Source organism: Musa acuminata, chromosome BXJ3-2, assembly GCF_036884655.1.
Source record: "Musa acuminata AAA Group cultivar baxijiao chromosome BXJ3-2, Cavendish_Baxijiao_AAA, whole genome shotgun sequence".
NCBI classification, from domain to species: domain Eukaryota; kingdom Viridiplantae; phylum Streptophyta; class Magnoliopsida; order Zingiberales; family Musaceae; genus Musa; species Musa acuminata.
The window spans coordinates 26,565,551-26,578,379 of NC_088350.1; the positions used below are offsets into that span (position 1 = coordinate 26,565,551).

The 12,829-nt window shown below is 52.3% G+C and overlaps 1 protein-coding gene across 1 annotated transcript; it reads right to left on the reverse strand.

The window, feature by feature from the left end:
• Nucleotides 1–11,928: 11,928 nt before the first annotated feature.
• LOC135630902 (large ribosomal subunit protein bL12c-like) lies at nt 11,929–12,829 on the reverse strand. The gene has a single exon (XM_065138197.1). The coding sequence runs from the start codon at nt 12,719–12,721 to the stop codon at nt 12,167–12,169; it is 555 nt and encodes a 184-aa protein (XP_064994269.1). The 5' UTR covers nt 12,722–12,829; the 3' UTR covers nt 11,929–12,166.

Consider the following 12,829-nt stretch of genomic DNA (forward strand, 5'->3'; position numbering starts at 1 on the left):
TGGCGGCGTTAATAAAGGGGACGCGGTGGTTAGTGAGGTAAGCGTTGAGCTAAGCGGGCGGAGGCTTGGCTTGGAGGTTTTCGTGCGGGAGAAGCCACACGCGTCAACGGGAGGGGTATACGGTTAGGCACGCGTGAGGGAGGGTTTGTTTCTGGAAAGACAACTGGCACTTATGAGAAGGTGACGTCATAGCTCTCGACATTGGGGTCGTGGGATGCGGAGGTGGAATTCCACCTGCGGTTGGTGGAGACGGTTGGGGCCCAAGCTAGCTGGTATCTCATCTTCTGGACGCCCGGGGAAACCTGGAATTAATATATCCCTTAAAAATCGTGCTTTATTTTTATGTGAAGCACAATGGATGATGAAAGCAATAATACGATGATGACGTGTCAAGGTGGTGGCGTGCTTCACGACGACAGGAGGGAATAAATGATGTTATGCCCGTCCCAATTCCAATTAATTTCGGAAATTACTGGGACAAACACACGATGAGTTTGGTTTGGAATTGTCATTGATAAATGTGAGTGCATATGATAAACGAGTGAAGGTGCAATGTATAATATGGGTGGAGGAGAGGGTAACGTGTTGTTAAGAGTAAGTCAAAGTTATGTTCGTTACAGCATTGAGGAACGGGGATTTCTTAGGCCGGTTGTTTAAGATTAGAAGAGTCAAAGTCTACGCCGAACGTAGATTAACTTTCTCTGGCTTTCTAACGTGGAGCTCTACCGATCGCCCTATCGGTGTTCGGTATCGCTATTTGCCAAAGGTTGATGTCGTCTCCGAAGCACAGGGGGGAATCTGGACTCGGAAGACTTCCACGAAAGAGGTTACGATGACGCACCTGAATAAAGTAGATGCTTGGTGGTGAAGTGAGTCGTGGTCCAAATCCGATGGAAGTGCTGGGTTCGGGACTGGAATCGCGACCGAACACGCATGTGGACGTACGCATGAAGTGGAAACCAGAACGATGGAGAGAGTGATATGATGCCGACGTATCACATGGAGTGTCGTGCAGCGGGCGAACCGCAGCGTCGAGCGTGGGGTACTATTCCCACTTCCGGAGACACTCGGTGGCAATTGTCCTTGGGAATGAATCTTATCCGGATGACGAATGCGTGATGATTTGAGCTAATTTGATTTGAGCATTGTTATATTCAATTAGATAGTAACGAATGGTGTCTGATTTCACTTAGTATTGGAGATGTGGAAGAATCGAAGTTGTGAAAAGCTACCCATTGATGGCATATTTATATTGATACGAGAGCATAGTAAATAGATATTATGATAGTCCATTATGTCCATTTGATCGATATGTCAATCGAATCATAGTCTTTCGAAGTCGACACTATGATGCTGATAGGATTTTGACAATCCTAAGCTCGAAACAAGTCATGACCTTATGATTTTAGTTAGATGATTCATCGCATGATCTCATAATTCATTGATAGTCGAACAATTCATATAATTATTCTTAATATTTATCTTAATCTTGACTTAATAATCACTCTAACATGCTATACAAGAAGTCCCTTAGGACTTTTTTTTTTACTTTCTTGTATTTTATTTTTGAATCTCCTACTAATTTAAATATTAGAGCGATTTTTGTCGAGTGTATCCCCAATATAATTCATGAGGATTGTTATTTGAATATCAGGTCCCTAAACACCTCAGATGATCTCGAAAATGAAACCTGATAGGGGTAAAAATGGTGATGTGACACGCCATGACAGCAACCCCCTGAGCGACACACTGCCCGAGGCTCGCCATACCCTGCGGTAGCTCGGCCTCCCACGCAACCCCAGTGGCAATGTCAGACGTCACCGAAGGTACAGTCCTGCCCTGCAGACAACCACGTTAGGTAACATCAAGCTTCATCTATAAATACCCCCAAACTCTAAAGAGAAGAGAAGGGGGGGGGAGACACACAACCCCTACGGGAACTCACTTAGACACAAAACACTCAGAGGCTCTTCTTCTGTCTCATCCACAACCCCCTCCACATCTTCCTCTAACTTGATCGTCGGAGGGGTCGGGCCGAGCTCCCAGCCCGACCTGTGTGCAGGTGCGAGACGGTGTCGCCTCTTCCCGAAGCTGCGGCGGAGCTGCCTCCCAACCCGAACCGCCGAACCGACCTCCCGACCCGAACCACAGTGCTCGGCCGCCGGGAGAACCCGAGGGACGCCGCCCGAGCCCCCCGACATCCGGACCCCCGAACCGAGCCGCGACGTCCCCGAGGCCACGACTTAAAAAGTTACTTACCGTAACAGATTTGCGCTAGAAGGAGGGCCCGGAATGACGGTACGTTAGCATTCTCCTTGGTTGCTCCATTGCAGTCGACCTGCACCAGCAGTAGCGACTTCTGAGGCTGGTCTCGGCTCCTCAGCCCCGCGCGTCTCGGCTCCTCGGCCCCCACGCGCACGGCTCGGCCCCGCGCGCCTCGCCCGCGTCGGCCCCACGCGCGCGGCCAGCCCGAGCGTCTCGGCTCCTCGGCCCCCACGCGCGTGGCTTGGCACCGCGCGCCTCGGCCCCTCGGTACCACGCGCGCTGCCAGCCCGCCCGCATCGGCCCCACGCGCGCGACCAGCCCGCGCGTCCCGGCTCCTCGGCCACGCGCAAGGCTCGGCCACAAGCGCCTCGACCCCTCGGTCCCACGCGCGCAGCCAACCCGCCCGCGTCGGCCCCACGCGCGCGTCCCGACTCCTCGGCCACGCGCGCGGCTCGGCCAAAAGCGCCTCGACCCCTCGGTCCCACGCCGCGGCCAACCCGCCCGCATCGGCCCCACGCGCGCGGCCAGCCCGCGTGCCTCGTCCCCTCGGCCTCATGCGCAGCCAACACGCTGCCTCGGCCCCTCGGCCTCATGCGCAGCCAACACGCTGTAGCCAGCACGCTGCCTCGGCCCCTCGGCCCCATGCGCAGCAAGCAGCCCGCTGCCCAGCCAACACGCTGCAACCAGCCCGCTGCCTCAGCCCCTCGGCCCCATGCGCAGCAAGCAACCCACTGCCTCGGCTCCTCGGCCTCGTACGCAGCCAACACGCTGCCTTGGCCACTCGGCCTTATGCGCAACAAGCAGCCCGCTGCCTCGGCTCCTTGGCCCCATGCGCAGCCAACACGCCGCAGCCAGCACGCTGCCTCGGCCACTCGACCTCATGCGCAGCAAGCAGCCCGCTGCCTCGGCCCCTCGGACTCATGCGCAGCCAACACGCTGCAGCCAGCATGCTGCCTCGGCCCCTCGGCCCCATGCGCAGCAAGCAGCCCGCTGCCTCGGCTCCTCGGCCTCATGCGCAGCCAACACGCTGCCTCGGCTCCTCGGCCCTATGCGCAGCAAGCAGCCCGCTGCCTCGGCCCCTAGGCCTCATGCGCAGCAAGCAGCGCGCTGCCTCGCCCCCTCGGCCCTGTGTGCAGCCAACACGCTGCCTCGGCCCCTCGGCCTCATGCGCAGCCCGCACGCTGCCTTGGCTCCTCGGCCTCATTCGCAGCCAACACGCTGCCTCGGCTCCTCGGCCTCATGCGCAGCAAGTAGCCCGCTGCCTCGGCTCCTCGGCCCCATGCGCAGCCAACACGCCGCAGCCAGCATGCTGCCTCGGCCCCATGCGCAGCAAGCAGCCCGCTGCCTCGGCCCCTCGGCCTCATGCGCAGCCAACACGATGCAGCCAGCACCCTGCCTCGGCCCCTCGGCCCCATGCGCAGCAAGCAGCCCGCTGCCTCGGCTCCTCGGCCTCATGCGCAGCCAACACGCCGCAGCCAGCACGCTGCCTCGGCCACTCGGCCTCATGCGCAGCAAGCAACCCGCTGCCTCGGCTCCTCGGCCTCATGCGAAGCCAACACGCTGCAGCCACCACGCTGCAGCCAGCACGCTGTCTCGGCTCCTCGGCCCCATGCGCAACAAGCAGCCCGCTGCCTCGGCCCCTCAGCCTCATGCGCAGCCAACACGCTGCAGCCAGAGCGCTGCCTCGGCCCCTCGGCCCCGTGTGCAGCCAACACGCTGCCTCGGCTCCTCGGCCTCATGCTCAGCAAGCAGCGCGCTGCCTCGGCCCCTCGGCCTCATGCGCAGCCAGCACGCTGCCTTGGCTCCTCGGCCTCATGCGTAGCCAACACGCTGCAGGCAATACGCTGCCTCGGCTCCTCGGCCTCATGCGCAGCCAACACGCTGCCTCGGCCCCTCGGCCCCGTGCGCAGCAACACGCTGCCTCGGCTCCTCGGCCTCATGCTCAGCAAGCAGCGCGCTGCCTCGGCCCCGTGTGCAGCCAACACGCTGCCTCGGCCCCTCGGCCTCATGCGCAGCCAGCACGCTTCCTTGGCTCCTCGGCCTCATGCGCAGCCAACACGCTGCAGGCAATATGTTGCCTCGGCTCCTCGGCCTCATGCGCAGCGAACACGCTGCCTCGGCCTCTCGGCCCCGTGCGCAGCAACACGCTGCCTCGGCTCCTCGGCCTCATGAGCAGCCAACACGCTGCCTTGGCTCCTCGGCCTCATGCGCAGCCAGCACGTTGCCTTGGCTCCTCGGCCTCATGCGCAGCCAACACGCTGCAGGCAATACGCTGCCTCGGCTCCTCGGCCTCATGCGCAGCCAACACGCTGCCTCGGCCCCTCGGCCTCGTGCGCAGCAATACGTTGCCTCGGCTCCTCGGCCTCATGTGCAGCAATACGCTGCAGCCAACACGCTGCCTCGGCTCCTCGGCCTCATGCGCAGCTAACACGCTGCGCGCTGCCTCGGCCCTCGGCCCAGTGTGGGGCCAACACGCTGCCTCGGCCCCATGCGCGGCCTATCCGCCTACACCGAGCTACTCGACCATATTCACTGTCGAGTCTGTCTCAGTGCGGTTTACCCACCAGGGTCTCGCCCCTCGGTCCCAGCTTGCCTGCACCGAACCTACCTCAACGCGGCCTGCGCGCCTGAGCGGTTTCCCTCGATCGCAGCCTGCTTGCGCCGAGCCTACCTCAGCGCGCCTTGCGCGCCTGAGCGGTGTCCCTCGGTCGCGGCTTGCCTGCACCGAGCACCTCGGCCAATCGTTGCCAAGGTCCACCTCGGCGTGGCCCGACAGCCTGTCGTGTTCCTCGGCCGCATGGTGCCCGAGACCACGTCCTCGCGTCCTGCCCGCCTGCGTCGTGCTACTCGATCGCATGGCCCTTGCGACCACACCTACGCGGTCTGCCCGCCTGCGTCGTGCTCCCCGGTCGCGTAATGCCCGAGACCACACCTGCGCCGCCAGCCGCCTGCGTCGTGCTCCTTGGCTCCATGTTCCCGAGACAGACCAGCGCCGCCAGCCCGCCTGCGTCGTGTCCCTCGGCTCCATACCCCCCGAGACACGCCTGCGCGGCCAGCCTGCCTGCGCCGAGCTACACGGCCATATTCACTGCCGAGTCTATCTTAGGGCGACTTACCCAACAGGGTCTCGTCTCTCGATCGCAGCCTGCTTGCACCGAGCACCTCGGTCGCAGCCTACCCGCGCCGAGCCCACCTCAGCGCGGCCTGCCCGCCCAAGCGCTGAAACTCAACCGTAGCCTGCCTGCGCCGAGCCCACCTCAGCGCGGCCTGCCCGCCTGAGCGGTGTCCCTCGGACGCAGCCTGCCTGCACCGAGCACCTCGGCCGATCACTACCGAGATCTACCTCGGCGCGGCCTATCCGCCTCCGACATGTTCCTCGGCCGCATGGTACCCGAGACCACGTCCTCGCGTACTGCCCGCCTGGTCGTGCTACTCGGCAGCATGATGACCGAGACCACACCTGCGCGGCCTGCCCGCCTGCGTCGTGCTCCTCGCTTCCATCATCCCCGAGACACACCTGCGCGACCAGACCGCCTGTGTCGTGCTCCTTGGCTCCATGTTCCCGAGACAAACCAGTGCCGCTAGTACGCCTGCGTCGTGCCCCTCGGCTCCATAAACCCCGAGCCACGCCTGTGCGGCCAGCCTGCCCGCGCCGAACTCCTCGGCCATATCCATCGCCTTGCCCACCTGGGTTACGTCCCTCGGCCGCAGCCTGCCTGCGCCGAGTGCCTCGGCTCCATGCTTGCCGAGTCCACCACCTCAGTCGCGTAATGCCCGAGGCCGCCACCTCGGTCGCATAATGCCCGAGGCCTCCTCGGTCGCTTAATGCTTGAGGACACCCCCTTTGGCTTCACGACACCCGAGACCACGCCTACGTGGCCAGCCCGCCTGCGTCGTGCTCCTCAGCTCTTCGGCTTTACGCCACCCGAGACACGCCTGCGCGTCCAGCCCGCCTGCGTTGTGCTCCTCGGCTCTTCGGCTTTATGCCACCCGGGGCACGCCTGCGCGGCCAGCCCGCCTGCGTCGTGCTACTCGGCTCTTCGGCTTTACGCCACCCGGGGCACGCCTACGCGGCCAGCCCGCCTGCGTCGTGCTCCTCGGCTCTTCGGCTTTACGCCACCCGGGACACGCCTGCGCGGCCAGCCCGCCTGCGTCGTGCTCCTCGGCTCTTCGGCTTTACGCCACCCGAGACCACGCCTGCGCGGCCTGCTCGCCTGCGTCGTGCTCCTCGGCTCTTCGGCTTTACGCCACCCGGGACACGCCTGCGCGGCCAGCCCGCCTGCGTTGTGCTCCTCAGCTCTTCGGCTTTACGCCACCCGGGACACGCTTGCGCAGCCAGCCCGCCTGCGTCGTGCTCCTCGGCTCTTCGGCTTTACGCCACCCGAGACCACGCCTGCGCAGCCAGCCCGCCTGCGTCGTGCTCCTCGGCTCTTCGGCTTTACGCCACCCGGGACACGCCTGCGCGGCTAGCTCGCCTGCGTCGTGCTCCTCGGCTCTTCGGCTTTACGCCACCCGAGACACACCTGCGCGGCCAGCCCGCCTGCGTTGTGCTCCTCGGCCCTCATCGGCTCCATCGGCCTCGAGTCCAACCCTGCTCGGCTTCCTGGCTGAGTTGCACACCTCGGCCCCATGTTGCACGAGACGCGTCCGCGTGGCTAGCCCGCCTGCGTCGTACGTCTCGGATCCGCATGACCAGCCCACCTGAAGTAAAAAAGCCATGCATCGGACCCCCTGCATGCAAGAACCGACGCATAGCTCCTTTCGGGGGGGGGGGCATATGATAGGGGTAAAAATGGCGATGTGACACGCCATGACAGCAACCCCCTGAGCGACACACTGCCCGAGGCTCGCCATACCCTGCGGCAGCTCGGTCTACCACGCAACCCCAGTGGCAATGTCAGACGCCACCGAAGGTACAGTCCTGCCCTGCAGACAACCACGTCAGGTAACATCAAGCTTCATCTATAAATACCCTCGAACTCTAAAGAGAAGAGAAGGGGGGGGGGAGACACACAACCCCTACGAGAACTCACTCAGACACAAAACACTCAGAGGCTGTTCTTCTGCCTCATCCACAACCCCCTCCACATCTTCCTCTAACTTGATCGTCGGAGGGGTCGGGCTGAGCTCCCGGCTCGACCTATGTGCAGGTGCGAGACGGTGTCGCCTCTTCCCGAAGCTGCGGCGGAGCTGCCTCCCGACCCGAACCGCCGACCCGAACTGCCGAACCGACCTCCCGAGGCGACGACCCCCGGGATACCCCGAGGGACGCCGCCCGAGCCCCCCGACATCCGGACCCCCGAACCGAGCCGCGACGGCTCCGAGGCCACGGCTTAAAAAGTTACTTACCGTAACAAAACCCATTTGGCTTTGAACTCTTTCTCCATATATTATAGACAACTGGAATTTAACATAACTGTGGCTAACTTATAAAGATTTGGATTAGTATATAATCATTAATTTATATGATTCTAGATTTATTAATTAGTGAGTCAATTCCTCTATTAAATCGAATCACGACAACATTGAAGTTTATATTAAGCACCTTAATTTATCGGTGATCGACTTTTTACTATTGCGATGATAAGTTCTACTAAGATAGAAGACGTTTTTATCGGAGCTCAAAAGATGGGAAAGGTAAAAATCCATCCAAAAGCTCAAGAGAGAGGATAGAAAAAGAAGTGGGAGAAGGGAATGATAACCACAAGATGAATCGATTGGAATTTGGTATGCGTATTCTAGTCATTTCATAGAGTCGGATTTGACATGGATTGGTGTCATCCTATTCATGCGTATCCTACGCATGTCACTTGAAGTGTCTCTCGCAAGAAAGAGGTTGATCGGAGAGTATGGAAGCGGAACATGTTATGAGCCACCGTAGTCTTCGCCCACACCCCGAAGAGTTGTCGTCATGTTGCGAGCATTAGGCATTCCGTCTTCTGGAAGGTCTCCGTTTCCCTTTACCCAATTGGGAGCGTTGTTGGGTTGGATTCTGTCGGATACCAACACCACCTAACATAATGGATATGATTTAATGGATCCGGTAAGGGCCTTTCATAGTAAGTAAGACACGAGGCAATTGCATCTGAGGTTGTGGTTAAAGATTGAAAATGGTTACAAACTTTATTCGATCATAAACATGATCATGATCGTGCAACGTCGAACTTAGAAGACATGAGGTAATGATTGCCTAAGTCAGCCTTTTTTTTTGTGACGTGATCGATTTTGAAGGGTTGAGTCAGCCTCCCAATTTGTGCAATGCAATGACCACACTAATCGAACGAGGCTGAGGTGTCAACCCAATATTCATAATCCTCTTATCACTAATCAAACTAATATTCATAATTAAATTAGACTCGAGTCATCATTATTATGTGAGAGGATAAAAGAATTTGGGAAGAAGAACTAAAACAATAAGAATGATCTCTATGTGGTTAAAACTAAATGTTTAATATAATTTTATAAATTATTAGTCTAACCCATTTTGACAACTATAAAATTAATATAATAATATAAATTATAGTTCAAAATATCTTATAAATAATAAATTATTTATTACAATTCATATTCCAGTCATTTTGGTAATAACTACTCAGGTAAAACTTAGAGATATAAGTTATAAATAATATTCACTAATTTTTTATTAATCTAATTTATATATAAATAATTTAATAAATAAAATAATAATTATTAAACATTAATCAACATAAAAAAAAATCATATGATGGCTATAATCATGATAAAACATAAATCATACCTTTATATAAAAAAATAAATATTATTTAATAATTTTAAATATATACATATGAATAACTACACAAATATCGAAAAAAAATTAAAATTTAAATATCATAAGTAAATTTTTTACCAATATATCATATGATAAAAACTAAAAAAGAAAAATATATTTTATAATTTTTTATTTAATAAATAACCTAAATGAGAGAATTAGTCTTATTTAAGTAAACATTTCATAATTGAGTCAAAATTAAGCTATCCAGATTAGACCCAACAACCAATCTAATTAAATGAATCATAATTAGGTTTAGTCAAAAATCCAATTTAGAAACAAATTGATCAAAGATTGGATTAAAATTAGGCTTCAATCAAAATTTGATTAAAGCATGTCAAATTGGTCAATTTTATAGTTGAAGACCTAAGTCAAAAATACTTAATTTTGAAAGGATAAAATTATACTTTTGTTAAGATATATATTGAAGTGTCAAGGTCAATTTCGATTGGAATTTAAAAATATAGAAGGGTAAAATAGTCTTTTAATAGGTGAAGATAGGCCTACTGTCACCACGGTGGGTAGTCATCCGATGCCTATGCATCGTCAACCCGAACTCCCCTCGCAACCAACTAGCGATCCCTTTTCGTAGTGCCCATATCCGCGAATGACCAAGCGAACCCTAACGGTTGCTGTGCAATCGTTGAGCAACCTGCATTGGTGGCTACTCAATGGCTGATGACTTGGCACAGGTACTAGCGACGCATTGGAGAAATATTGCATCGATCATTATGCTACGCGCTTGAGCCGCTTTGAACCGTGGCCACCACGCAGTGATCTCCTCAATCCGATGACCATGCTAATGATGTAGCACTGCAAGTGGATTGCCACTGCCATCCGCAACAATCGATAAAAGCCACCATCGCGCATTGTTGTGAAGCACAACCACCTAGATTGCCCAACCAGAGCCGCACACAAGCATCTTCCCATGACATCTCCATCACACGATCATTGTGCGAACCTTCATCCGTTCAATCGTGGGCTGCAAACTTGTTTTATGGTCGCTTACCTCGCTGTGTATGGCGATCGTCAGCTCAAAAAGCATATTGGCATTGTCCGTCCTCTAGTATAGCGTTGCATGTAGCAATGTTGACGCCTGCATAGTTACTGCCTACGGTTGGGCCGACGACCACAGTTGTTAGCCACCCTTCATAATGTCGTCATTGATAACAAATTTCAATGACAACTAATCGATTAAACATCGATAGCATGTTGTCCTGACTCTACCTACATATGACAAAAAATCTTGCATCACCCATAAGTAGGCGAAAAGACGAATGAGATAGAAAAATAAATTGATAACAGAAACGATTGTTCAATCATCATACAAATAAAATCGAATAACATTTTTTCACAAGTGAAGGGTTATTAACAAATAGTTCTAAATACAAAATAGATATAATATACTTTTATAATATAATATATTTAATTTTAAAATAATAAATTTGGATACCAATTATAAAGATAAAAACTATAAATAAGATATTGTTATTGCTAGTCATAGGTGCCCTGCAAGCCAATCACGTAAGTTATGGTACGTGTGACATAATATATACTATTTTTATTTATTATATTATTTAGTATTTTATCACTTTATATATATATATATATATATATATATATATATATATATATATATATATATATATATATATATATATATATATATATATATATATATATATATATATATATATATATATAGTGATGTCTATGGATCTATACAATGAGAATCAGATCGTGATGAGATCACAATAACGAGACCGATTCGTCTTTAAACACAGATCCTAAATAATCTCGATCATAGGTTACTCGATAGGGATATCGAGATAACCAGACATATTAGTATATTGTATACCCGTCCATATGATGGAAGTGACTGGTCTCATAGCTGCTCGTGTGAGGACATTATGAACACAATACATGTGCTCATTGGAAAATGAATTAATTGTAATGCTAGATGGTTGATGATGCCTTATTGTTAGATAGTGATTATGTTGTCTCAATGTATTTGGTCCTTAGACTTGTGACACCAAAGATGTCTTGTATGAGTACTCTACTCTTCGATACTAGACTTATCGGTCTAGAAGTTCATAATAATTCACTCGATTTATCGATTATGGATGTACTAGGCCACTATGCCATAGTGTCTAAACGATACAGAAGAATCCAATTCATTGGACCTATTTGTTCTCGATTATTATGTATCTATAGTCCCTCATCCATCTAATATCCTAGAGATCGTATACCGGGCATGATGCTATCAGACCCATACGATTTCTACTCGAGTCTCGCTTTAATCAGATTCTCCCGGAGAACTCTTTCTCTCTCAATCCGAATGACCCTGTCTAAGGATTTGCCTGAGTAAAAACTTATGAGATATTCCTTTTATAACATTAAAAGCGAATGATCTTCTATCAACACTCAATAGCCCTCGTAAAATTGACTATCACTCCCAATTGCCAACTGTGTTATTATGTATATTTTAATACTATTCAAAAAATATTTATCTAATTCGAGAACATATTTCATAATCTAATTAGCAAATAACACCATTGCGTATCTATAAGTTGAATTAGACTCTTCTTTTTCGATGTCTACTAATTCAACAGGAATTAATCGAGATTGAAAAAACATCTAGTATATTATCATATAAGAGATAGTGTCTATTTATAAATAACTGCAACAACAGATGATATAGAATAAATAATAAAAAAATTACTTTTATCAAAATTATCTCCTGAATTTTTTTCTATTAATTAATAACTACAATCAAGATATCTATAACATATTTTATCTAATTAAATAGAACCACATAATAACATTTATATCTATCCTAACATATGCAGATCAAGAGATGCAATCTAGAAGACTAAAAAAAAAGTCACTAGAGACAATTACAAGCAAATTGAGCAATTATCACCGTGTCAGCACTAAGGAGAACAATTAAACGTGCTTAAGGAGACACAACTTGAATTCCATTAAATAAAAAAAAAAGTTTCAAGGATCGATTGCCAAGGTCGAAAATTTTGAACAGAGCAGTGGAGGAAAAGCGTAAATTGCACAAAGCCAGCCATCGAATACTTGGCGTCCTCTCTTTCGAACCGAAGCTCACACGACGGAGATCTTCGCCCCGACTTCCTCCAGCTGCTTCTTGGCCTCCTCCGCCTCCTCCTTCGACACGCCCTCCTTGAACTTCTTCGGCAGGCCCTCGATCAGGTCCTTGGCCTCCTTGAGCGCCAGGTTGGTCAGCGCCCGGACCACCTTGATGGTGGCGATCCTGGCGTTGCTCGGGACATCCTCGATAACCACGTCGAACTCGGTCTTCTCCTCGACCGCGGCGGGGGCACTGCCCGCCGCGTCGGCGGCGGCTCCCGGGGCGACGGCCACCGCGGCGGGGGCGAAGGCGGCGGCCGAGACGCCGAGGCGGTCCTGGAGGTGGTCGACGAGGCCGCGGGCTTCCTCGAGGGTGAGGTTGCATATGAGGTTGCCGACCTCCTCGACCTTGGGGGAGACGGCCGCGGGCGGGCGGAGGAAGGCGGCGCGGCGGTGGGAGCGGAGGGATAAGGGTTGGGAAGGGAACTTGAGTGCCGGGGAGGGGGCGGCAGAGGAGTTGGTGGAGTAGGAGGAGACGAGGAAGAGCGCGGAGGTGAGAGTGGCCGCCATTTTCCTCTTGTTTCTCCTCGCTTGTGCCTCGAGCGGAATGGGATGAGAAAGGCGCGCGAGAGAATGGATAAGGCAGGGAAGCAGCAGCAAGAAATGGGAGGTTTGGGT